This window comes from Mesoplodon densirostris, chromosome 6 (genome assembly GCF_025265405.1).
Source record: "Mesoplodon densirostris isolate mMesDen1 chromosome 6, mMesDen1 primary haplotype, whole genome shotgun sequence".
Taxonomy (NCBI): Eukaryota; Metazoa; Chordata; class Mammalia; order Artiodactyla; family Ziphiidae; genus Mesoplodon; species Mesoplodon densirostris.
This window is the reverse complement of record NC_082666.1, coordinates 80,009,919-80,037,579: the sequence shown is the minus strand read 5'-3', so window position 1 is coordinate 80,037,579 and position 27,661 is coordinate 80,009,919. Positions and strand designations below refer to the sequence as shown.

At 37.8% G+C, this 27,661-nt stretch overlaps 1 protein-coding gene and 1 pseudogene across 1 annotated transcript; one reads left to right on the top strand and one right to left on the bottom strand.

Moving 5' to 3' along the window:
* Positions 1 to 2,628: 2,628 nt before the first annotated feature.
* On the bottom strand, positions 2,629 to 3,027 carry LOC132492304 (non-histone chromosomal protein HMG-14-like; annotated as a pseudogene).
* Positions 3,028 to 16,269: 13,242 nt separating this feature from the next.
* C6H9orf57 (chromosome 6 C9orf57 homolog) lies at positions 16,270 to 23,226 on the top strand. The gene is made up of 3 exons (XM_060102572.1): positions 16,270 to 16,363; positions 20,072 to 20,227; positions 23,102 to 23,226. The coding sequence occupies exons 1-3, from the start codon at positions 16,270 to 16,272 to the stop codon at positions 23,224 to 23,226; spliced, it is 375 nt and encodes a 124-aa protein (XP_059958555.1).
* The last annotated feature ends 4,435 nt before the right edge of the window (positions 23,227 to 27,661 follow it).

Here is a 27,661-nt window from a genome sequence, read left to right as displayed (position 1 = left end):
GTTTTGTAAATAAGTTTATTTGTACCTTTTTGTTTAGATTTCACATATAAACGATATCATATATTTGTCTTTCTGTCTGACTTGCTTCACTCAGTATGACAACCTCTAGGCCCATTCATGTTGCTGCAAATGGCATTATTTTGTTCTTTTTTTATGGCTGAGTAATATTCCATTGTATACATGTACTTTTGTTGTATTTATTCCCCCATTCCTCCAACTGCTATTGGAAATGGCATCTTTTATTTAGAATTTATATTTGTTAGTGGTTTATTGATGATATTCAGCAAAGCAGTTAATATTGGGACATTGATCTTATACCCAGAAACTCTGCTAAAATCTTTTTTAAAATAAACATGTGTCAACATTTTATTATAATCTTGCATGCATGCAAGAAAAAAATGCTCTTTTTAGGTCAATTAAAATATCTATTTCTAGCAGGGAAATTTTCTAGGAAAAGAGAATGGATTAGATATAGAAAGGAAAAATAAGTCTGGTTGAAGGTCAGTAGATCCCTGACTGATAGTCAGCTGATAGTCAACTGTATGGGTCACTAGTTAACCAGAACAACTCTTCATTTCATCAAAATTCATTAGAAACTGTCATAACCATTTATTAGAAGTGCTAATTTTTCCCAGAAGGAAGGTGCCAATTACATACAGTCTATGAAAGGATTATGTTCCAGACCATTTTTTCTTTTATGCTGGAACTGTCACTTCACCAAGCAGATCTTCCAACTGCTACTTTCTCTCCTCTCCAATTTGTTCTCCAACATGCAGCCCTATTTTTAAAGCACAATTCTTAATCTAATCAAGCTATTCCTAATTGCTAGCAAAATCCCATTGTTTTCAGATAGAAGGCAAAATCCTTAAATGGCCCATAAGGCCTTCTCTCTTAAATCCCACCTCTCATCACTCTTGCCCTAGTGCTCTGGGCTACAACCACACTGGTTTTCTCTCAGCTTTTAAGAACCAGAGTCCTCACTTGCCTTGCCAAGTATTTCTATAAGCTATTTCCTCTGCCTGTAATCTTCTCTTCCCTTACCTCTCTCCTAGCCAACTCCTCTCCGCATCCTTCACAGCTCAGCTTAAGTCCCTTCCTCAGAGTCTTCCCTGATCCCCCAATATAAATAATAAATTAGAATACCCCCCCCCTTTATTGTTTCTTGTAACTCCCAGTATCTCTCCCTGCCAACACGCAGGGATTTTTTTCCCATTAATTTTTAAATTTATATCCACTAAAATTCAAAAATGCATAGTCTTGTAACTATAACCACAAACAAGTACAGAACAGTTTGATCACCCCCCAAAATTTCTTCTTGCTATCTTTCTGTAGTCAGTCCCTCCCCTCCAACTCAACCCCTGGCAACCACTATAGTCCTGCCTTTTCCAGATGCCACTTAAATGGTATCAAAGAATATGCAGCCTTATGGGTATGATTTCTTTCATTCAGAATAATGCAACCGAGATCCATTTATGTTGTTTGTGTATCAGTAGTTCATTACTTTTTATTGTTGAGTAGTATTCCATTGCATGGAGTTACTGCAGTTTGTTTACCCATTCACCAATTGAAGGACACCTGGATTGCTTCCATTGTGAGGCAACTATGAGTAAAACTGCCATAAACATTCATGTACAGGTTTTTGTGTGAACATACATTTTCATTCTCTTGGGTAAATACGTAGGAGTGAGATTGCTAGGTCATATGCTAAGTGTATGTTTATTATTATAAAAAAACTGCCAAACTGTTTTTCCAAGACACTGCAAATTCGTATTCCCACAAAGAATGAGAATTCCAGGTGATCCATATCCTAGCCATTACTTGGTATTGTTGGGTTTCTTTTTACTTTATTTTAGCCATTCTAATAGTATATACTGGTATCTAATTATGATTTTTTTCTTTCATAATTGAGATTTTATTGGTTGTTTTGAGGATCAGTACACAGACATTTCAATTTGTACACAATTCTCAACATACGTACCAAAAAACCTAAGAAATCATGTAGTTGTGATTCTTTTCTGAACAGTTATTCCAGTGACTTTCCAGCTTAAAATTTGGGGGCAAATTTTCCTTCACAGGATACCAAGTACCAATATCTTCAAATATTGATATGCTGTTACATCGTAAGTCCCACTAATTTCACAATTTAATATCATATACACTACATACTCAAATTGTTAATCGTTCACAGCACATTAACAGTTACTAGAAGAACTGGACTACCAGGACCAAAGATGTTACAGAGTGCACAAAATTCTGCCCAGGAGAGCTAAGATCAAGGGGTGAGTGGTTTGCTTTAGGAAACAATTCTACCAAAAACAATGCGGGAAGAGAAGTAATTTAAAGTGTTTAAGACATTAAATGCACAACTGACTCCAAACTGCCATTTAATATGCTTTGTATTATAGGATATAAAAGCTACCCTCCATCTGTGGAATGTTAAGCTGACACCCAAGACAATCAAAGCCTCCCATATTCAATATCCTACTATTTTCTGGTTGTACCAAAAAATAAACAACCAGCAAATGATTTCACCTCTTAAAAAAAAAGCATTTACACTTAAAAAATGAGATGAGGTGGGATTCCCTCCTTTTAAAAAATGTTTCTAGAGCTACTAAAAAACTGGCATTTACAAAATAGTTGATAAAAATATTCCTCTGGATTGTACAAGAAGGGAAACAGGGACCACTGATAGGACCAGGTGTGTGATATTAATCAGACTTGGCTTCTTTCTCTCCTGCTTCATCAGAAGCTGGGCTCTCCTCATTTTTATTTTCTCCATTTTCTGCAGGTAAGTCTTCTTTAGTCTCTTGGTTAGCCACTTCAGCCTGTTTATCCCTTTGCTCCCCTTTTCCCGTTTGTTTGCACTTTTTTGTCGGAAGATTTATCCTTTCCTGCCGCCTTTTTTGGCTTCGTTTTCACTTTTGCAGGAGCCGGTTTAGTTGACAACCTCGTCGATCTGCTCTTGGGCTCCTCCTTCGCCGCCCCCTCGGCGGAGCTGACCTTCCTCTTGGGCATCGTGGCGGCGGGGCGGGCGCGTCCCAGTTGCCTGAGGGCCGCGGCGCGCCGAGAGCCTTCACGAAGCTGGGCTACCTGGCCGCGGCCGCTCCTCCCGCCGCCCGAGCTGCTGGGGCCCGCCTCTAGTTATTATTTCGATTTGCATTTTCCTAATGACTAATGATAGTGAGCATCTTTTCATGTGCTTATTTGCCATCTGTATATCTTCTTTGGTAAAGTGTCTGTTCAAATCCCTTGCCTATTTTTTTTTAACTGGGCTGTTTGTTTTTTTACCATTTAGTTTTGAGAGTTCTTTATATACTTTCTGAATACAAGTCCTTTCTCAGACATATAATTTACAAATATTTTCTCCTAGTCTATAACTTTTCATTTCATTCTTGCGACTATCTTTTGGAGAACAGAGGTTTTTAGTTTTGATTAAGTCCAATTTATCAGGGTTTTTGTTCTTTTACGGATAATGCTTTTGGTGTCTAAGAACTCTCAATTCACACAAAGATTTTCTATGTTTTCTTGTGGAAAGTACACATATTTTATGTTTTATATTTAGCTCTGTGATGCATTTCTGTTAATTTTTGTATGAAGTGTGAAGTATGGGTTCAGGTGAATTTTTTTGCATGGACATGTAATAGTTTCAGCGCCATTTGTTGAAAAACACTATACTTTCTTGACCTTTGTCAAAAATCTATTGACATTATAAATATTTTCTTTTAAAACTTTAAGATTCCTTTTATGAATAATTATATTATCTGTCTTAGCAAATGTTCCATGTGCACTTGAAAGAAATCCAGGTCTATATCCTTGCTGATTTTCTATTTGTTCTAGGATTACCAGGAGGCTATACATCTTGGTGTTATTGTTTTAGTAGTTGCTGTCATGATTATAACATACAAACCTTTCTTGATCTACTTAGAGCTAATATTTTGCCACCTCAAATAAAATGTAAAAGCCTTCCAACCATATGGAACCCTTCACTCTTCCTCCTTTGTATTACAGTCATCATTTGTACTATGTTGAAAACTCTACCGGACAATGTTAAATACTTTTTGCTCAACTGTCACATGTATTTAAAGAACTTAAGGGGGGAAAGCGGGGAAGGGGGTGGTGGTGGGATGAATTGGGAGATTGGGATTGACACATATACACCCATATGTATAAAATAGATAACTAGTAAGAACCTGCTGTATAAAAAATAAAAATTTTTTTAAAAAAAGAACTTAAGGAAAGGAAAATAGTCTATACTATTTACCCAGATATTTGCTATTTCTGTTGTTCTTTCTTTATTCTTGATGTTCTAAGTTTCTCCCAGGTATCATTTCCCTCCAGTCTGAAGAACTCAGAATTTCAGAATTTCTTCTAGAATAAGTATCCTGGTGACAAGTCTCTTGCTTTTTCTTCACCTGAGAACGTCTCCATTTTGCCTACATTCCTAAAAGACATTTCCTTTTGCTGGATGTAGAATTCAGGTCTGACAATTCTTTTCTCTTAGTACTTTAATTATATTGTCCCACAATCTTCTGGCCTTTTATGTTTTTCTGATAAGTCCACAGTCAGTCGAATAATTGTTTAATTTTTGCATTCTATTTTTTCTTGAATAATTTTATTAGGAGTTTGTCAGTTTTATTAGTACTTTTAGTTGTTCTTTTTAAGAGCTTTTTAAATTGAAGTATAGTTGACTTACAATGTTTCAGGTGTATTCTTTCAGATTCTTTTCCATTACAGGTTATTACAAAATATTAAATATAGTTCCCTGTGCCATAGATCCTTGTTGTTTATCTATTTTACATGTATGTCCTATTTGATATATTGTACCTATCTGATATATAGTAGTGTGTATCTATTAATCCCAACTTCCTAATTTATCCCTCCTCCCTTTCTCCTTTGGCAACCATAAGTTTGTTTTCTATGTGAGTCTGTTTCTGTTTGCAGATAGGTTCATTTGTGTCATATTTTAGATTCCACATATAAGTGATATCATATATTTGTCTTTGTCTGACTTACTTCACTTAGTATGATAACCTCTAGGTCCATCCATGTTGCTGGAAATGGCATTATTTCATTATATTTTATGGCTGAATAATATTTCATTGTATATATACAGTAAACCACATCTTCTTCACCCATTCATCTGTTGATGGACATTTAGATTGCTTCCATGTCTTGGCTATTGTAAATAATGCTGCTATGAACATTAGGAGGTGTGTATCTTTTTGAATTCGAGTTTTCTCCAGACATATGCCCAGGAGTGGGATTGCAGGATCATACAACTAAACTAAAAAACTCCCTTTTTAGTTTTTTAAGGAACCTCCATACTATACTGTTCTCCATAGTGGCTGCACCAATTTACATTCCCACCAACAGTGCAGGAGGGTTCCCTTTTCTCCACACCCTCTCCAGCATTTATTGTTTGTAGATTTTTTGATGATGGTCATTCTGACTGGTGTGAGGTGATACCTCATGGTAGTTTTGATTTTCATTTCTCTGATGATTAGTGATGTTGAGCATCCTTTCATGTGCTTGTTGGCAATCTCTATATCTTCTTTGGAGAAATGTCTATTTAGGTCTTCTGCCCAATTTTGGATTAGGTTGTTTGTTTTTTTGATACTGAGCTGCTTGTAAATTTTGGAGGTTAATCCTTTGTCAGTTGCTTTATTTGCATTTATTTTCTCCCATTTCTCCCATTCTGAGGGTTCTCTATTTGTCTTGTTTATGTTTTTCTTTGCTGTGCAAAAGCTTTTAAGTTTTATTAGGTCCCATTTGTTTATTTTTGTTTTTATTACCATTTCTCTAGGAGGTGGGTCAAAAAGGACCTTGCTGTGATTTATGTCATAGAGTACTCTGCCTATGTTTTCCTCTAAGAGTTTTATAGTGTCTGGCCTTATATTTAAGTCTTTAATCCATTTTGAGTTTATTTTTGTGTAAGGTGTTAGGGAGTGTTCTAATTTCATTCTTTTACATGTAGCTGTCCAGTTTTCCCAGTACCACTTATTGAAGAGACTGTCTTTTCTCCACTGTATATTCTTGTCTCAGGCCACTTTTAACATCTTAGTTTTGTAATATGAACCTGGACAGTCATGACTTTTAACAAATTATCAACCATTAACTTTTGAAAATTGGTTTTCACATATTCTATTACCTCCTTTTGTAACTTACTGTCTTTTATACCTTCTTACTTATCCTCTCTATCACTTAATCTCTCTGTCACATTTTTCATACCTTTGTATTTCTAGGCAGAATTATATGTTACTTTTTTTTTTTTTTTTTTGCGGTACGCAGCCTTCTCACTGTTGTGGCCTCTCCCATTGCAGAGCACAGGCTCTGGATGCGCAGGCCCAGCGGCCACGGCCCACGGGCCCAGCCACTCCACAGCACGTGGGACCCTCCCGGACCGGGGGACGAACTCATGTCCCCCGCACCTGCAGGTGGACTCTCAACCACTGTGCCACCAGGGAAGCCCTATGTTACTTCTTTAGATTTATTTTCCATTTCACTAATTCTTTCTTAAGCTTGAATTGTCTGCTCTTGAACCCTTCCACTATGTTTTAAATTTTATATATTTCCTCACCTAGAGGGTAAGCTGTATGAGGTCAAATATTTTTGTTTATTTTGTTCCCATCAGTAAACCCTACCACTAGTGTCTCTTACATGGCACTAAATATTTAATTAAAGAGTATATGTTTTATTCCTGGAAATTCAATTTGCTTTTTTCCCAATCTACTTGCTCAATTTGGTAGTCTTTTATTTCTTTGTCAGATTTTATTTCCTCCCTTTATTTTGTTAAGCAATAACATACTTTTCTGTATTCTATATACAGTAATTCCAAATTTGAATATCTTACAATTCTAATTCTGCTTACTGTTTCTGCTACCTTTGTTCAAAGTAGCTTGTTTTCTCATGTGTTTTAAATTTGCTTGAACTTTGTGGGAATTCTCTGAGGCCTAAAACAAAGAAAAAGTCCTCTAAGGAGAATTTGTGTTGATTTTGCTCTGTGCCTGAGGACACCAGTATCTACTTTAAACTACAATCTTTAGCCTGTAGTTCTTAGGACCATGAAAATAATATAAATTCAGCCAAATATGAAAGAGATTGTTAGGAGGAGACAGTTCTTTTCTTTAATCTCCATTCAGTACTATGCCCAATATTGCTGTCTGCTTCTGAGACAGGAGCTTTCCTTTTCTAGTTCACCCTTTACCTAAGGGCATAGCTCTTTCTATGTCCTGGATTTATGTAAGGTGGTTTCCAGTAAAATCTATGTCCTACACTGACCCAAGACTTTGTCTCCAATATCCCTTGTGTTCCAAGGCTCTAGGCCACCCATATCCAGTGGCTTCAATATATGCAAAGGATTCAAGGTTCATTTGTTGTCTTAGTCTGCACAGGCTGCCATAACAAAACATTACAGATTGAGTGGCTTAAACAACAATTTATTTTCTTACAGTTCTAGAGGCTAAAAGTCCAAGATCAATGTTCTAGCAGATTTGATTTCTGGTGAGGACCCTTTTCCTGGATTGCAGACGGCCACCTTCTCCCTGTGTCTTCACACTGAGGAAGGGGGTGGAAGCTGGAGGTCTCCAATGTCTTTTTACAAAGACACTAATCCTATCAGATCAGGGTAGCATGCTTATGACCTCATTTAACCTTAATTACTTCCTCAAAGGCCTCACCTCCAAATATACCCACATTGGGGGCTAAGGCTTCAAATTCAATATGAATTTTGGGAGGACACAAATATTCAGTCCACGACATTTACCTCCAGGTTCTCCTGTTCCTCTTTTTTTTTTTTAAAGAATTATTTATTTATTTATTTATTTATCTATCTATTTTTATTTATGGCTGTGTTGCGTCTTTGTTTCTGTGCGAGGGCTTTCTCTAGTTGCGGCGAGCGGGGGTCACTCTTCATCGCGGTGCGCCGGCCTCTCACTGTCGCGGCCTCCCCTGCTGCGGAGCACAGGCTCCAGACGCGCAGGCTCGGCAGTTGTGGCGCACGGGCCCAGTTGCTCTGCGGCATGTGGGATCCTCCCAGACCAGGGCTCAAACCCATGTCCCCTGCATCAGCAGGTGGACTCTCAACTACTGCGCCACCAGGGAAGCCCTGTTCCTCTTTATTCCTAACCTTGAAGAATTTTCATTAGTTTCTTAAAGGGCTCATTTGATTATTTCAAAAGAGTTTTTTTTGTTGTTGTTGAGTATTTTTAGATGTCACGCAGCAGGCATGAGTTTCAGAATCTCTAGCTTTCCACATTGCCAGAAAAAGACCTCTCTTCTCTATATATAATCTTGAAGTAGGCAGTTCTAGCCAATTTCATATATATGCTTTAAATAACACATCTAATTTATATTTCCAGCCCTAACTTCTCTCCTGAGCTTGAGATTCATTGCCAGCTGGTACTTTAAATCTTTACTTGGAAGTTTATAGGATATTTAAAACTTAATGTATCCCAATCAGAACTCATAGTTTTCCTCTCAAATCTGCTCTTCCCCTGATGTCCTTATCTCTGTAAATATGAAACACTGAATTGCTCAAGCCAAAATACCCAGACATCAACTTTAATTCCTCAGTTTTCCTTTCTTCCCACATAAATTGAAGTACAAGCCCTGTCTTCCCTATTTTCAACATAGACCCTCAATCTGTCCCCTTTGCTCCACCTTCTTTTCTACCACCTTTGTCCAAGCCACCATGACGTCTCAGTTGGGTACTGCTATCACCTCCTAAGCAAGCACCCTGCTTCTACACTCACCCTCCTAAAACCAGGCTCCACAAAACAGTTAAAGTGATCCTTTCAAAATGCAAATCACATCACATCTCAATCATTTAAAATTCTCTGTTTATTTCCCATTACAATTACAATACAAATCTAACCTTCTTCTTGACACCTTATGAGGTCCTAAAAGTTCCAACAATTGCCCAGCTCTCAGCTCACCAAGTACATGCTCCCCTGCATTCACCACACTATGAGCACTCTGGCTCTCCTTCTTGTTTCTCAAATTACTTAGTTCATTCCCACCTCAGGGTCTTTACACCTACCGTTCCCTCTGCAGGAACACACTTCCCTATGATCACTGCTTCATTGAGTTTTCAGCTCAAATGCCATATCCTCAAAAAAGACCTTCTCTAACCCCTCCTAAATAGTCCTCGTTTGTTCCTCCAGATATCCTGTCTACTCTTCTCCATTCTAACCTGTCCCTCAGAAAGCTGACCTTCATAGAATACATCAACCAGGCCTCTTTGCTCTCTCTTTCTATTGGGTTTTGCCAATGGGAAGCAATGGCAGGAAACAGAAGTGCAGAAGGAAAGAAGGATCTGGGTATATCCCTGATTCTCCCAATGCTGAGTTGTTGGTTGGTGGTGGCCATTTTTTTTTACCAAAGTTCTATAGCTATCACCTCCCATGAGTTTCCACTAATGGCTCCTTCCCTTCATCCCTTCAGGCTCAGGAGTTTTAGTCACTTCCTATTTTGGGGTCTGGGGTGTTTCATCATCCATTGCTGGTTTTCCTTCATTAAAATCTCTTTTACCTTGAGTGCTCCATCCATTTCCTGATGTAATAGTCGGATAGGGATGCCATAACAAAGTACCACAAACTGGGTGGCTTACACAACAGAAAGTTATTATTCATAAACTGTTATATCACAGTTCTGGAAGTTAGATGTCCAAGACCAAGGTGCGGACGGGGTTGGCTCCTTCTGAGACCTGTGAGGGAGAATCTGTCCTATGCCTCTCCGCTAGCTAATCATGGTTTGCTGGCAATCTTTGGCATTCCTTGGCTTATAAAGTCATCATCCCAATCTCTGCCTTCATCTTCACATGATGTTCTCCCTGTGTGTCTCTGTGTCCAAATTTCTCCTTCATGTCGTATTGAATTAGGAATTACTCTAATGATGTGATTTAACTAATTACATCTACAATGACCCTATTTCCAAATAAGGTCACAGTCTGAGGTACAGGGGTAGGATTTCATATAAATTTTGGAAGAACACAATTCAATCCATAACACTTGATGGGACTCTGATAGATATTTCTTATCTGTCATCACTCTCTATCACATTTCCCTATTTTATTTTCTTATATCATTTATCATTATTTGATATTATTTAATTTGTTTATATGTATGTATATTTACTTTCTGATTTTCTCTCTCTCTCAACAGAATACAAGCTGCATGAGGGCAAGCTACTGTTTATCTTTTTTTTTGCTTTTGCTTTAACTATTCAGTATCTGATGCATAGTAGGAGATCAATAAGTAATTACTGAATAAAGGAATAAATGGCAATATCTAAAGTTTGGTTTAGAATCTTAAACTGCTATAAATTCTAGTTATTATTGCATATAAATTATAACATTCATTTACTACTGTAACATCTCTGTCACCCGTAAAGGAAGTTCAGACTCTATTTGTATTTTAGGAAGCAACCTCATGAAGCATGAGGACGCTTGGTTGTTTTTTGTCCCAGATCTTCATTTACTCAATGTGTCATGTTAAGGAAATCTTGTAAGCTCTCTGAATTTCCCCAAATGGGAATAAAAATGTTTCTATCCCTAAGCAGGTTGCTGGTAATGTTTTCTAGCTTCAAAGTAATATAATTCAGCATTAGTCCTTAGCAGAGATTAGGATGACAATGGCTCCACAGGTAAATCATCTTCAAAAGTATGAGAGCACTTTTTAACCCTGATTTTACCCTCCTGGGCATAATGTAAAATTATGCACCTTCACATTTCTCTTCATCACAAAATCTACCAGAAAACAGAGGAGAGCACCTTAAATGTGACTCACTAGTGGTACTCTGCAGTGTCTGTATCTATGTGTCCATGGTGACAGGTACCAGCCCCCTTATATGCATATACACGCCTCTTACTATGGTGAGAAATCAACGTTCATAGAATACAAAACGTCCTTTCCTGCTACTAAGGAGGTTTTATCTAAGTTGTGGTTTTAGAGTTCTTCCTTCTGCTCTCTACATGGAGAACTAAAATGCAGCTACCAAGCTTTTGAACCAGTAGAACCATAGAACATTATAATCTAGCCCCTAGTTATAGAGATGAGGAGATCAAGGCTCAGGATGATGAAGTGAATTATTTAAGGTCATTAAGTGTCTTTGTATTACCACAGAGGTGACCATCCATGGAGGCAGACAATCCTGTCCTGATTTGCCTGGATAGAGCTCTCCCAAGGTGCTCCAGCCTATCCAACCTTAAAAACTCTGGACTTGTAGCTAGTTTGGATTCTAGGATTTCATTCAGAAGGGTGCATCCTAGAGACCAGCTACTTCTTCCTTCTTACTGCCAGGGGAGAACTATCTTAGGAGACAGAAAAACAACCCCTAGAAAAAATCAGTTTGCTCATCTCCTCAAGCCTTAATCAGCACCTTGGACCTCAGTCTACAGCAGCCCAAGGAGAGTCCATCCAACCACATTGTTCATCCTTGTCACTCAATGTCCCTTATCCTTCTCACAACCTCTTACCCCCATACTACTCTGAGATTCTTTCCTCTGATCCTCCTTCCACCAAAGATATCTCATTCATTTGTCAAACATTTATCAAACACCTATTATGTGCCGGGCATCCTACTAGAAGCTGGAGATACCAAGTTGGCATTTCTTCACTCAGGTAGATAACAATCTAGTGAGAGAGAATATAAAGAGATAATTCTTTTAAAGGGTGTTAACTGGAGTGCTATAGTAGAGAGAGTTAGGACTAAGGTATTCCTTGACTCAAGACCATTAGCATTAAGATAGTGAACACTTAATTCTTAGCATTTCTCTCATTCATTTCCCCTTTTTCATCCCTCCTGCTTCTGCCCTGGTTCCAGGTTTTATCATCTCTTGACAGAGCTAATACAACACTTTCCTAACTTTCTCTCTGCTTCCAGTCTCACCTTTGCCAACTTAACTTTCGCTTTTCTACCAGAATGATTTAGAAAAAAAATTGAAATCAGTATGTCTGGAGTATAGTAGAAACTGAATAAACATTTATTGAATAATGCCACTCCCTTTACACAATTCAGTAAAAACCTAATTCATATAGAGGTGCTTGCAAAACACTCCCACTGATTTATCCCTAATGAAGAGGGTAATGAAAACATATAACCCCTGAAGGTATTATTCAGGAAAATGTACAAATCTAAGATGTACAGCTCAGTATCATTTTACATTTGCATAAACACATGTCTACTGCCCAGATCAAATACAGAACATTTTCATTTCACCCTAGAAAGTTTTCTGAAGCCCCTTCTCAAGTCCATCCTCCTTCCCAGAGTCAACCACTATTCCATCCAATCACTATAGACTCATGTTGCCTGTTCTTGAATTTCATATGTTTCATGGAATTATACAGTATGTACTGCTATTGATTTGAGTATCATTATTTTGCATCCAGTCACCTTTCTTAGGGCATCTCAGATGGAAAATTTTATCCCGAAACTCCAAGACCCCCAGTGGCTACTTTCAGGGCCCCACTTTCCATATTGATTGCTTTCACCAAAATCTACTTCCTACAGATATCAATTAGAGACTCGAAAAAAAACCTCATTAAAGGAAAGGAGATATAGATAATATATATCAAGGAAAATATCCTCATAATTAATACCTAAGAGTTTATATTTGTGTAAACATATGTTTACAGATTGACTAACCAGATAATGTCACCTTGATTCAAGGAAATACTTTTCTAATAGTGGTTCCTCAGGGCCAAATACAAACTTACAAGGAAGGTATGTGAGCAAAAGGAAAACGTCCAGAGGGGATTGAAGAAAACTGGCATTAACTGAGAGCTTATTATGGCCTAGGCACACTGCAGGCTAAGCACTGGGAATTGAAAAATGAATATGCCAAGGTGGGAATGTAAGTTGCTGTAGCCGTTATGGAAAACAGTATGGCAGGTCCCCAGTTGCCATATGATCCTGCAATCCCACTCCTGGGCACATATCCAGACAAAACTATAATTCAAAAAGATACATGCACCCCTATGTTCATAGCAGCACTGTAGCCAAGACATGGAAACAACCTAAATGTCCATCGACAGATGAATGGATAAAGAAAATGTGGCACACAGAACTAGAATAAAAAATTTCACAATTTGTATGAAAACACAAAAGACCCCGAAGAGCCAAAGCAATCTTGAGAACGAAAAACGGAGCTGGAGGAATCAGGCTCCCTGACTTCAGACTATACTACAAAGCTACAGTAATCAAGACAGTATGGTACTGGCACAAAAACAGAAAGATAGATCAATGGAACAGGATAGAAAGCCCAGAGATAAACCCACGCACATATGGTCACCTTATCTTTGATAAGGGAGGCAGGAATATACAGTGGAGAAAGGACAGCCTCTTCAATAAGTGGTGCTGGGAAAACTGGACAGGGACATGTAAAAGTATGAGATTAGATCACTCCCTAACACCATATACAAAAATAAGCTCAAAATGGATTAAAGACCTAAATGTAAGGCCAGAAACTATCAAACTCTTAGAGGAAAACATAGGCAGAATACTCTATGACATAAATCACAGCAAGATCCTTTTGGACCCACCTCCCAGAGAAATGGAAATAAAAACAAAAATAAACAAATGGGACCTAATGAAACTTCAAAGCTTTTTTTTTTTTTTTTTTTTTTGCGGTACGCGGGCCTCTCACTGTCGTGGCCTCTCCCATTGCGGAGCACAGGCTCTGGACGGGCAGGCTCAGCGGCCATGGCTCACGGGCCCAGCCGCTCCGTGGCGTGTGGGATCTTCCCGGACCGGGGCACGAGAAACTTCAAAGCTTTTGCACAGCAAAGGAAACCATAAACAAGACCAAAAGACAGCCCTCAGAATGGGAGAAACTATTTGCAAATGAAGCAACTGACAAAGGATTAATCTCCAAAATTTACAAGCAGCTCATGCAGCTCAATAACAAAAAAACAAACAACCCAATCCAAAAATGGGCAGAAGACCTAAATAGACATTTCTCCAAAGAAGATATATAGACTGCCAACAAACACATGAAAGAATGCTCAACATCACTAATCATTAGAGAAATGCAAATCAAAACTACAATGAGATATCACCTCACACCAGTCAGAATGGCCATCATCAAAAAATCTAGAAACAATAAATGCTGGAGAGGTGTGGAGAATAGGGAACACTCTTGCACTGCTGGTGGGAATGTGAATTGGTACAGCCACTATGGAGAACAGTATGGAAGTTCCTTAAAAAACTACAAATAGAACTACCATATGACCCAGCAATCCCACTACTGGGCATATACCCTGAGAAAACAATAATTCAAAAAGAGTCATGTACCAAAATGTTCATTGCAGCTCTATTCACAATAGCCAGGACATGGAAGTGACCTAAGTGTCCATCAACAGATGAATGGATAAAGAAGATGTGGCACATATATCCAATGGAATATTACTCAGCCATAGAAAGAAACGAAATTGAGTTATTTGTAGTGAGGTGGATGGACCTAGAGTCTGTCAAACAGAGTGAAGTAAGTCAGAAAGAGAAAAACAAATACCGTATGCTAACACCTATATATGGAATCTAAAAAAAAAAAAAAAAATGGTTCTGAAGAACCTAGGGGCAGAACAGGAATAAAGACGCAGATGTAGAGAATGGACTTGAGGACATGGGGAGTTGGAAGGGTAAGCTGGGACAACGTGAGAGAGTGGCATGGACATATATACACTACCAAATGTAAAATAGATAGCTAGTGCGAAGTAGCCGCATAGCACAGGGAGATCAGCTCGGTGCTTTGTGACCACCTGGAGGGGTGGGATAGGGAGGGTGGGAGGGAGACACAAGAGGGAGGAGATATGGGGATATATGTATATGTATAGCTCATTCACTTTGTTTTAAAGCAGAAACTAACACACGATTGTAAAGCAATTATACTCCAATAAAGATGTTAAAAAAAATTAAGAAAACAAATACCATATGCTAACACATATATGTGGAATCTAAAAAAAAAAAAAAAGAAAGTCATTCTGAAGAACCTAGGGGTTGAACAGGAATAAAGACACAGATGTAGAGAATGGACTTGAGGACATGGGGAGGGGAAGGGTAAGCTGGGATGAACTAAGAGAGTGGCATGGACATATATACACTACCAAATGTAAAATAGATAGCTAGTGGGAAGCAGCCACATAGCACAGGGAGATCAGCTCTGTGCTTTGTGACCACCTAGAGGGTTGGGATAGGGTGGGGAGGAGGGAGACGCAAGAGGGACAAGATATGGGGATATATGTATATGCATAGCGGATTCACTTTGTTATAAAGCAGAAACTAACACACCATTGTAAAGCAATAATATTCCAGTAAAGATGTTAAAAAAAAATCAAATTGCTTTCTGAATGCACCAAGTTCTATTATAAAGATTACATGGCATTTTTAAAAATACCAGGATCAAGTACTTTATATAATGAACTGATAGAATGCCCACATGGCTATATGTATGTGAACTAATTAATCTGTAGCATAGTGAACATAGAAATCTTTAGCCATATTTACAGTTAATTAGTTTAACAAATGCCTGACTTAGTCTTATTACGTTAATTTCATAAATAAAGCAATTAAGTTCCATGTAGTTCAGAGTGTTGTGGTGAAAATTTTTCCTGTTTACTTGGGCAAATTTTACTGTTTAAACTGTTTGGAATCTAGAGGATCAAAGACTTGTTGGTTTCAGTTATAACGAACTTTATTACATCAGAAATTTTACTTGTTATCTTTTAAAGAAGTTCAGACCTAGAAAATTCCCACAGTACATTTATGAAGAAGGCAGGTAAGTTATACATAACTGAACTGTTATATTTTAGCCAATCTGACAATTTCTTTCTCTTCATTTTAATAAGTGTTAACTATTGTTAACTATGATATAAATACTTTCCTTCTAAATATGATCATTTGCAATGAAAGCAGTAGTTTATGAGGAAGCATAAATAAAAATTTTTTGGCTAATAATTAAGAGTATTTTTAACACAATATTATTCTAGAAACGTTATCTATATTATTTCCTATTTTTGCAATTCAGGGAAATTATTAAGGGAGGGAATGGTATTTGATAATAAGAAGACAGCTAAACTTAAAATGTTCTGGAACTAAGAAAAGTTTTATGGTGAATTTTTGACATAGACAGATACACTGTTTTTCCTCCTTCACAAAATGAATTTCTTTATAGTTTCTTAGTGAAAGAAATGAAACTTATTTCGTGATTTCCCTTTTTATAATAGCTAACAAATGTACAACTTCATTACTTCCCTAGGAAAGATTTAATGGTGGTACATGTCTTTCCATCCATCTTCTTTTTTGGCTAGAAATCTCAGAATGAGAAGGATTGTCTTCGGTGGTGCTTTTATCTTATTCTGCCTCTTAGGTGGTAAGTCATTAAGAAAACATCAATCAAAAAAGAGGAAAAGTTACTCAAGAAATTGCAGAATTACAATATAAGTGGAGGGTGGCCTTAAATAAAGTACTAAAGGTCCTTAAAACAAAGCCTGAGTAAACCCTTAAATAACAATGAGGTAACATTTATTCAGCATTTACTATATGCCAGGTACTGGTCTAAATATATTTTATTTGTATGAATGCACTGAATCCACATGACAATCCTATGAGCTAAATGCTATTATTTCCCATTTTATACATGAGTAAACTGAGCTGGTAGATGGTGGTCCACATGTTGCTATTATTATCACTAAGCTGGAACTAATCAATCTAGGCAGGAAGCCCTTATAAATATGACCCCAAAAATGAATTAATTAGACCAAATAAGCATAGACAAGGCTCTCCCAGCACTTTTTCTATGTGCTCATCACTACCAACTATATAATATTCCTTCATTTATAAAAGAACCACATAACAGAGAGCTTTCAATCCCTTTTACAGAATTCCTAAGGCCCTTCAAATTAGGTAGATGTTCATGAAGGTAATATCTCCAAACAGGCATGTTCAAGCACATGGGAATTCTCCTTCCCAATGAAATGGTAATATGGTTAATGAAGATGGCTGCTCTATGCTGAACCCAGGGGTTAACAGGGCAGGGTCTCTTAGAGTCAGAAGATTTAATGTACATATGAGTCGCCTGGGGATCTTGTTAAAATGCACAATCTGATGCAGCAGGTCAGGTGTAGGGCCTGAGAGTCTGCATTTCCAACAAGCTTCCAAGTGATGCTGATGCTGTTGGTCTGGAGACCACATGTCAGTAGGAAGAATCCAAAAGGTATCCCAGAGGTAAATAAAATTCTAATACTGAGACTTAGAGACTTTTGGTACCTAATACTGGGATCACCATCTCAAATGCCTTAAGTGTTTGGTCAGATAATATAAATGGGGGTGGGGGTGGGGGGATCATCCAGTAACAAAACCAGAGGAGGGCAGCCAGTACCCAGCTGACATGGAGAAAGGAGAGCCGAACACTGCCAAATCTGATTCTTCAGGAGAAGCCAGATATTCAGGTTTGCACGAAAACTCTCCCAACTTTTTAAATGTTAACATTTTGAAAGCAGTATGCAAATTAAACTGACCAGGTCTAGCCCCTGGACCACTTGTTTGTAGTCTCTGCTTCCCACACTACCCTCATTACTATATACAATGTGCAATAGAGTTTTGATTACCCCTTGCAGAAAGGGCAGGCACAAACTCAAACTGCTTGGGTCTCTGCTGCATTTTAAGTCTTTACACTTCTCTTCTGTAAAGAATGTGGAAGGGGACATAGGAATAGATGAAAAATTTCAAGAGAACATCTTCCCTGTCTTGGATATCATGAAAAAAATGACTCAGGCAGGAGACTGCATTAATTTTGTTGAATATACAAGGAAGATGTGAGGGTAAAAGAAGAAAATTCAGCCTAAAGAGAAATTTTGAAGTAAGGAGGGTCCATGAAGTAAGGGATGGTTATTTTAAAAAGATCACCATCATCATGATTTATAATGTTTAAATAATTACATATATATTTATAATATGCATTTGAGTAATTAAATATAGTCTAGTAGATTTTCCCCACAATAAGATCATAAAGTAGAATAGGATACTTCAGAATTAATCATGTGAGGAAACTATTAATTTAACATAAAACCTGAAACTTTAAATTTAGTTGTCAAATTGGAATATATCATATGTTAGTTATATTAATAAAACCAACAATAAATTTTCAGACAAAAAGAGACTGGGAGAAAGGAAATGGATCTGTGAACATATTTATAAGTATTCATGCAATGGAACAAATACAGTCAGCAGGAAGCCTAAAAGTTAAGGCATCGTCTTCAGCTGTAGTAAAGAATGTCAGGGCCAAGATTTTAGGAAGAAGGCTGTGGATATTGGGTGTGGAATCAGAAGGAAGAAGGACCATCTGAGAGGGAGAGAAAGAAACTAGAGCAGATCTCATCCAGGAAAACAGTCCAGGGGCCTTAGGCATGGCAGAGAAAGATCTGGCATCATATAAGCTCTCCACCGGGGGCAGGGCGGGCACTGGCACCAAGGTCTGAGCTATGTAGTGGATCACTAAGGAAAAGTTATGAATCGAGAAATCACGAGTCCAGGAGGAAAACTCCCTTAGGCATGACTTGAAGAAGCAAGCAGCCCTAGTATTCTGGGCAGGAGACTGACCCTGAATCTTGGAAGAGTCAAAATCTCCAGCAAGAAGAAGGTTACATCAGAAGGTTTGGGATACACAAAGGTAGGCAACTTCAGTGACATAGTGTGCTTGCTAAAAACAAGGGGTTTGGATTTCAACAGACCTCTTTCAACTCCTGTCTCCGCCGCTGGAGTGAGCTATTTAAAATCTTAAGGCCTCAGTTTTCCTTTATGTGAAATGTGGGCAACTATAATACCTGCCTGAAAGATTTATTGTGGGAAATGTAAATTGCTTAGCAGAGTCCTTGGCATAAGCTTAGTTCTTTAAAAAATATTTGCTGGTTGATCATTGATTATGGATTGAAATTCTGTCATGCTCAATGAGAAAACCAATGTGATATTTCCAAAATATCTTTAGATGAGTTTGAAGCTGGGGAGAATAGTCAACAGAGGTTAATTAGCTTCATCAGCCAGACTATTTTCTATTAAAAGTGATCTCTTCTAATCCCCAATATGTCAGAGATATAAAATACATTGCACAAAATATTTAGTAAACTCTTCTTTAGAGTTAACCAGTGAATAGGGGTGGAACAGCAATGGTTCTCATATATTAAAAGATTGGAACTATGAACATTAAGACAAATTTCAGCTCAATTTCAGAAGAATTCTTTAACAATCTGAACTGGTTTAATCATGATGAGCTCTCCATCACTAGGCAAGGCCTCCTACAGGGGTTATTATAAAGGAGATTCCTGAATTCAATAGAACCAGTGGTTCTCAAAAACTGGTCCAGACATCTACATTCAAATCACACGCCCTCCACTGTTTCTGGATATCTAAAGTACAGGTTCCTGGGCCCCACCTCTTATTGATTCTAACTCAGGTTCTGTGGAGGCTGTGGAAATCTGTGTTCATTTTAACTGCTTAAGTAAATCTGATGCATAGTCAGATTTGGAAAGTGATCTTCCAGTTAATGTCTTCCAATGTTATCTACGTTGACCAAAGTCAAAAATCTCTGGGCTATTTCTACATAACCAAAATAAATAACACTTTTAAGCCACTGAATTTGAGTACTGAAGATTACTAATATGTAAATATTAATCAAACAATAAATACAGAGAACCTACTATATATAATGTTCTTCCTTAGACATGGAAATGAAGACCTAACAGTGGATAAATGGCTGAAATTAAATATTCTGGCTAAATAACTTTGGTTTGATTTAATTAGGCTCTGAGGAACTGAATACATTTTAACCAACAAAGTTGTTTAGCCCATCTGGCTTCATTTTTTTATTAGTATCAGTTCAGAGTGCTTCTAGTTCTTTAATGTAGCATATGTTATGAAATTCCCCCTATTAAATTCTCCAAATAAAAATATTTTAAATTTATGTGACTTTTTAGAATCAATTTATAAAATACTGCATACTTTTTAAAGTTGAAAATCATTGCTTTATTTTTGGATTTCTCTTTTCTCTCTGTCTTTTTTTTCTGACTCTGGTGTCCATCTCTATTTTTCCCTTATTTTTTCTGTCCTGTATTTGGAGGTGTTGGAGGTGTGATTTGTAGATCATGCAACCTCTCAATCCCCTTCCATGGATGTCTTTTGGACTTTGGAACCTGCAGAACAAAACCTGGACAGTATTGCATAAAAGAGGTCCATATTAAAGGTAAGTCATAACACTTTAAAAACATTTAACTAAAATAAGCACAGGAAAACTCCTTATGTAAGAGCAAACATTCACTGAGCATTTACTACATGCTATACTAAGGGCTTTACCTAGATTACATCACACCAATAAATCAATGATTTGAGCTGGATCTTGTTGCTATTCCCAAAGATAAGAAATCTGAGGCAGAGAAAGATTAAGAAATTTGCATGATGTTACACAGTTAAGGAGTGTTGTAGTCTAATTCAAATGTGAGTACTTAACTCCAGAGCACACATTTCTAAAGAAATCTATATACTGCCTCATTCACACCATTCACATCCTCACAAAAAATTAATACATAATTTCCCTCTAAGTGCAGGGCTCTGTGTAATCACACAGGTTTAAAGCCTAGGAAGCTGGCCTTGCCCACATGGATTAAAGAGAGAAACATAAAAATCCAAAAGATGAAAACATTAGAAGAAAATATTGAAGAACATATTTTAAGCTTGAAAGAGAGGAGGCCTCCTTAACATCCAAAAGACAAAAATCATAAAGGAAATGATAAATTTGAATATATCAGTATTTTAAAATTTATGAAATGAATGATAACCCCAAAACTATAAAAGATAAGGAATAAACTGGGCAAAAATAATTGGGACATAACAAGAAAATATTAATATCTACCCAGAATAAAGAACTTCTAAAAAACTCATTTTTTAAAAGAACAACAATCAAAAAAAAAAAAACACTTGTTAAAGAAATAGAAAGGCAATTTTCAGAAGAGGAGATATAAATGACTTAACCTAAAAACATAAAAAGCAGCTCAACCCATCAGTAAATATCAAAGAAATACAAATTACAGAAATAATATTTTTAACCCATCAGATTGCTAAAAATTATGAGTTTTATAATATCAAGGGTTGTGACAATTGGGAAAACGGGAACTCATACATTTTCTAATGACAGTTTAGATTGGTTTGACTTTTTTAAAGACAATTTGTGAATTTCAGTTAAAATTTTAAATGAGCACAGTTGTCTACAAAGCAATTTATTTCTTGGCATCTACTGCAGAGAAATACTTACATGTAACACAAAAAGGCATGTATCAAGGTTATCACTGCAGCATTATGTTTAATAGTAAAGTAACGGAAATTATCTAAATGTTTGTCTATAGGTGTTAAACTATGATATATTCAGACCATGGATTGCTATGTAATACTTAGAATGAACCAGATCCCTTCGTTAACATGAAAAAAATCTTTAAAACATTGTTGAGCAGAAAAAAAGTCAGTTGCAAAACAGTACGTATAGTATGCCACTTATGTATAAAAATCCACAAAGCAAAACTCTAAATTTCTCTATGGAAATGGAAGCAGAGAAAAAAAATTAGAGGAAATCAAAGTCAGTTGGGAGAGAGGAAGAAAATTTGGGGTCATGTCTGCTGGGGTTTCGGTTTTAACAGGGTTACTTGAGCTTTGTTCAACCTATGTCCCCTCTCTGAGCCCCAAGTGCCCTCTGACTCTCACCCATACCAGTCAAGAACCCTTTCCTTACTGAAGAGGAAAGGGGGCAAGCCCCCCTGGAGCCATGAAATGTTAGCTCTCAGTGACTTCTCTTCCTGAAGGTGGACAGATAGCCATCTAGTCAACTTACCATAAAAACTCTGCACATAAGAAAGAGCTTGGAAGCTTATACAGCAAAATCTTGACAATAGATCTTGGTTGGGTCAAGGACCTGGAATAACTACAATGTTGTGGGAAGAGCAGTTCCCTAACATGAAAAGTCTGCCATTGCATGCTGATGCAAAACAAATACCACTGGAACTTAGGCTTTTGATGGTTTTATCAATAGTTTGTCAACACTATTGACACTTTGGCAGGATAATTCTTTGTTATACAGGGATATTTTGTGTATTGTAGGATATTTAGCACACTGCTAGCCTATACCCACTACATCCCAGTAATATCTTCCAAGTTGTAGCAACAAAAATGTTTATGGGCATTATCTAATGTCCTGGGTTGGGGAGCAAAATCACCCACAGTTGAAAGGCTACTGTTTTCTCAAGTTTCCAACCAAGTTTTGCTGCCTTTAGAGAATTGCTCATTTGTGTTCTCCCCCATACAACTGAAACTGGGAATGCTAAGATTACAGGATATTGTTGTCACTTATTTTGCACTTTTGTGTACTGTCCACATTTTCCACAGTGAACATGCATTACCACTTGTAATTGGGGGAAAATTAAATGAGGTCAACGACACACCTCCATTCCTAAAAAGCCCTTACACATCTAAATGACCCTTCTGTGGATTCAGCCCTTTGAATGACTCATGACCTGGCAAAACTGGGGGATGATTATTAGGAAGTTTCTAAAAAGCTAACATTTCAGAAGTTTCTACACAGAAACTGGCAACTGCATAGCTTTATGAACTGAGTTTGAAAGCTATTTGGCTTTACAATTTCAAAGCTTTTGTATTGCAAGGCACACAACTAGAATAACTTAAGGTGGGAGTTCTCAAAAGGCAAGATGATTGTATCCTGGTAGACCTAGAGTTTTTGCTTTGTTTTCCTTTGTCTTTGGGTTTTGTTTTTGTTGTTTTTTGAGGTACGCGGGCCTCTCACTGTTGTGGCCTCTCCCGTTGTGGAGCACAGGCTCCGGACACACAGGCTCAGCGGCCATGGCTCACGGGCCCAGCCGCTCCGCGGCATGTGGGATCTTCCCGGACCGGGGCACGAACCCGCGTCCCATGCATCGGCAGGCAGACTCTCAACCACGGCGCCACCAGGGAAGCCCTGTCTTTGTTTTTTTAACCTGTTAGTTATCTGAAGCAACTGAGGCCGGGTAGGTTGTACCTGCCAAGGGGTTCATCTACCATGACCTCTTGTTTCCCCCAGGTGGAATTCAATGGTATTCAGTTCAAGGCTGCACAGAGACCCAGGACGAGTGCTTCAAGAGAATCATGACAACTTATGAAATTCACTCTACTCACTGCTGCCATCATCCTTTGTGCAATTTCTGATCCCGGGGCCCAAATCCAAATTGCTTGACTGATCAGTCAATCTCAGAGCCTGAACTGGTCATCCCAAGACAGCAGCTACCATCAATCAGCTTTCTGCAAAAGCCTCAGACCTGCAGGTTGTAGGAGTTATGGTCTGAAACCAATTTGGGCTTTCAAGATGCCCAGCTTCTCAGCCACCACTCCTAACTCATCTCAGAAACATCCTTTCCAGCACAATCTTTCTCCTCTTCTCTTTTTTATGTCCCCTTTCAATGATTTCAAAGCTACAAAGAAGTAAAAACGTGAGTGACTCTCTGAGTCAAATTATACATATCATCTCTAGTTTACTAATTTTCCTAAATATTTCCATATTGCAAAATACAGTTTCAAATAAATTGTATCACAAGACACCAAGTGACCTGAAAGAGTTCATTTGGTTTCCAAAGCAAACTGTCTTGCTCTTTCAGGGCAATTTATTGTACTGGAGAAACTGATTTAACAAACACTGCAGGAAAAATAAGCCAGGAATCAGCAAATCAGGCCTGTAAGAACTATGAACCCAAATGGCAAAGGGCTCAAGAAGGTGTGGGGGTTGGTACTTATTTTTCCCATCTGTGTTAGGATTTGGCAAAATACTGGATTTCCATACTTTAACGACGCCTTAGTGCTTTGGCTAATCTAGTTTTGGCAGATCAAGCATTTCAACGGAAGCAGGGAAATGGATTTCCATCCACAAGGAATTTTAAAGTGTTATGAATATACTTTGAACTGCATTTCACATTTTTTAATGTGCTACATATTCAATTATTCTCATTCAATGCCTTACTTTTGCAACTTCAAGATTGTTGTGTTTTAAAATTTAAAGTTGTTTTTCTCTGTATTTCTAGGAGTTTGAGAAATTCAAATGGTAAGTAATAAATCTCAATAAAAACTTTTTTATTATTTTTTTCACAGAACCTAGGACAACATCCTACACACAGTGGACTTTCAGCAAATGCTTTTCTATAAACTTTGAAGTAAAACAAGCATTTTTAAAAAGTCCAAGGAAACTAGACATTTTCCTCCACACTCATTTTATCCATATTCCTTAGACCACATTTCTGAAACTACAAAAAGAAAAGTTTCTTCATCCTGAGATTTAAATACATTTGCTACTATTCTATCACTCTATGCATCAGCTACATTGGTAAACAGTGGTTATCCTAAATCAGTGAACTTCATTGAGATTTTACTTCTATTTTTCTTGTTTTTTAAATGCAACTAATGTTATTACCCAATATATTGGAGGAAACAAATGACAAGATCAGATCATCAGTGACTAACTCCAGGGAGCTTCCCAAGCTTAACTCACAATCCAAGTGATGTAATGAGAAGCGAACTATGTTGTTTGCTTTTCTGATATTGAGCTGCATGAGCTGTTTGTATATTTTGGAGATTAATCTCTTGTCGGTCGCATCGTTTACAAATATTTTCTCCCATTCTGTGGTTTTGTCTCTTCATTTTGCTTATGGTTTCCTTTGCTGTGCAAAAGCTTTTAAGTTTAATTAGGTCCCATTTGTTTATTTTTGTTTTTATTTTCATTACTCTAGGAGGTAGATCCAAAAAGATATTGCTGCAATTTAAGTCAAAGAGTATTCTGCCTAAAAAAAAAAAGAACTAGGAAGCAGGGTGCTGGTATTTTGTGTCACTAATTAGCTGGTAACCTTGGCAAGTCAATTTGGTCTCTCTGCACCTCTTTCTCCTCATGTGTAAGATGAAGAGGATTGGATCACATGATCTCTCAGACCCCTTCAAGTTCTAACATTAAAGGCATACCTCAGAGATATTGTGGATTCGGTTCCAGACTGCCACTAAGGCAAATACTACAATTTAGAGAGTCACATAAATTATTTGGTTTCCCAGTGCATATAAAAGTTATGTTTACACTATACTGTAGTCTATTAAGTGTACAATAACATTATGTCTAAAAAAATGTACACACCTTAATTAAAAAATACTTTATTGCCAAAAAATGTTAACCACCATCAGAGCCTTCAGCAAGTCACAATCTTTTTGCTGGTAGAGGAACTTGCCTCCATGCTGACGGCTGCTGACTGATCACGGTGGTGGTTGCTGAAGGTTGGGGTGGGCTGAGGCAATTTCTAAAATAAGACAACAATGAAGTTTCTGCATGAATTGACCCTTCCTTTCACAAATGATTTCTCTGCAGCATGCAATGCTGTTTGATAGCATTTTACCCACAGTAGAACTTCTTTCAAAATTGGAGTCAATCCTCTCAAACTCTGCCACTGCTTTATCAATTAAGTTTATGTAATATTCTAAATACTTTGTTGTCATTTCAACAATCTTCACCAGGAGTAGTTTCCATCCCAAGAAACCACTTTCTTTGCTCATCCAAGAAGCAACTCCTTATTCATTAAAGTTTTATCATGAGATTGCAGCAATTCAGTCATCTTCAGTCTCCACTTCTAAATCTAATTCTCTTGCTACTTTCACTACATCTGCCCTTACTTCCTCCACTTAAGTCTTGAGCCCCTCCAAGTCATCCATGAGGTTGGAATCAACTTCTTCCAAACTTCTACTTATGTCACTATTTTGACCTCTTTCCATGAATCATAAATGTTCTTAATGGCATCTAGAATGGTGAATCCTTTCCAGAAGATTTTCAATTGACTTTTCCCAGATCGATTAGAGGAATCACTATCTATGGCAGCTATAGCCTTATGAAACATTATATATTTCTTAAATAAGAATACTTGAAAGTTGAAATTACTCCTTGACCCATGGGCTACAGAATTGATGCTGTGTTAACAGGCATGAAAACAACATTAATCTCACTGTACCTCTCTATCAGAATTCTTGGATGACAAGGTACATTGTCAATGAACAGTGAACAGTAATACACTATTTTGAAAGGAATCTTTTATTGAGCAGTAGGTCCACAGTGGGCTTAAAATATTAAGTTACCCATGTTGTAAACAGATGTGCTGTCAGGCTTTGTTGTTCCAGTCACACGGTACAGGCATACTAGATTGAGCATAATTCTTAAGGGCCCTAGGATTTTCAAAATGGTAAATAAGCATTAGCTTCAACCTCAAGTCACCAGCTGCATTATCCCCTAACAAGAGAGTCAGCCTGTCCTTTGAAGCTTTGAAGCCAGGCATTGACTTCTCCTCTCCAGCTATGAAAGTCCTAGATGGCATCTTCTTTCAATAGAAGGCTGTATCATCTACATCGACAATCTGTTGTTTTGTGTAGCCACCTTCATTAGCTATCTTAGTTAGATCTTCTGGATAACTTGCTGCAGCTTCTACATGCTCTTGCTGCTTCATCTTGCACTTTTATGTTATGGAAGTAGCTTCTTTCCTTAAACCTCATGAACCAGCCTCTGCCAGTTCCAAACTGTTCTGAAGCTTCCTCACCTCTCTCAGCCTTCACAGAATTGAAGAGAGTTAGGGACTTGCTCTGGATTAGACTTTGGCTTAAGGGAGTGTTATGTCTGGTTTGCCCTTCTATTCTGAACACTAAAACTTTCTCCCTATCAGCAGTAAGGCTGTTTCACTTTCTTATCATTCGGGTGTTCACTGGAGCATCACTTTTAATTTGCTTCAAGAACTTTTCCTTTGCCTTCACAACTTGTCTGTTTGATGCAAGAGACCTAGCTTTCAGCCTCTCGGCTTTTGACATGCCTTCCTCACTAAGCTAATCATTTCTAGTTTTTGATTTAAAGTGAGAGACATGCAACTTCTCCTTTCACTTAGAGGCCAGTGTAGGGTTACTAATTGGCCTAATTTCAAGATTTTTGTGTCTCAGGGAATAGGGAGGCCTAAGGAGTGGGAGAGAGATGGGGGAATAGCTGGTCAGTGGAGCAGTCAGAATACACACAACATCTGTCAGTTAAGTTCACCCGTCTTAAATGGATGCGGTTTGTGGCATCCAAAACAATTATAATAGTAACATCAAAGATCACTGATCACAGATCACCATAACAAATATAATAATAATGAAAAAGTTCGAAATACTGCAAGAATTACCAAAATATGACACAGAGACACGAAGTGAGCAAATGCTGCTGGAAAAATGGCACTGATAGACGCTCAACACAGGGTTGTCACAAACCTTCAACTTGTACAAAACACAATACTGTGAAGCAAAATAAAGCAAAGCACAATAAAACAAGGTATGCTTATATATGACTCAACATTAACACCTCTTTGCTATTGTTTTCTTACATTAAAAATAACACATGCTGGACTTCCCTGGTGGCACAGTGGTTAAGAATCTGCCTGCCAACGCAGGAGACACAGGTTCGAGCCCTGGTCCAGGAAGATACCACATGCCACGGAGCAACTAAGCCCATGTGCCACAACTACTGAGCCTGCGTTCTAGAGCCTGCGAACCACAACTACTAAGCCGGCCACAACTACTGAAGCCTGTGCACCTAGAGCCCATGCTC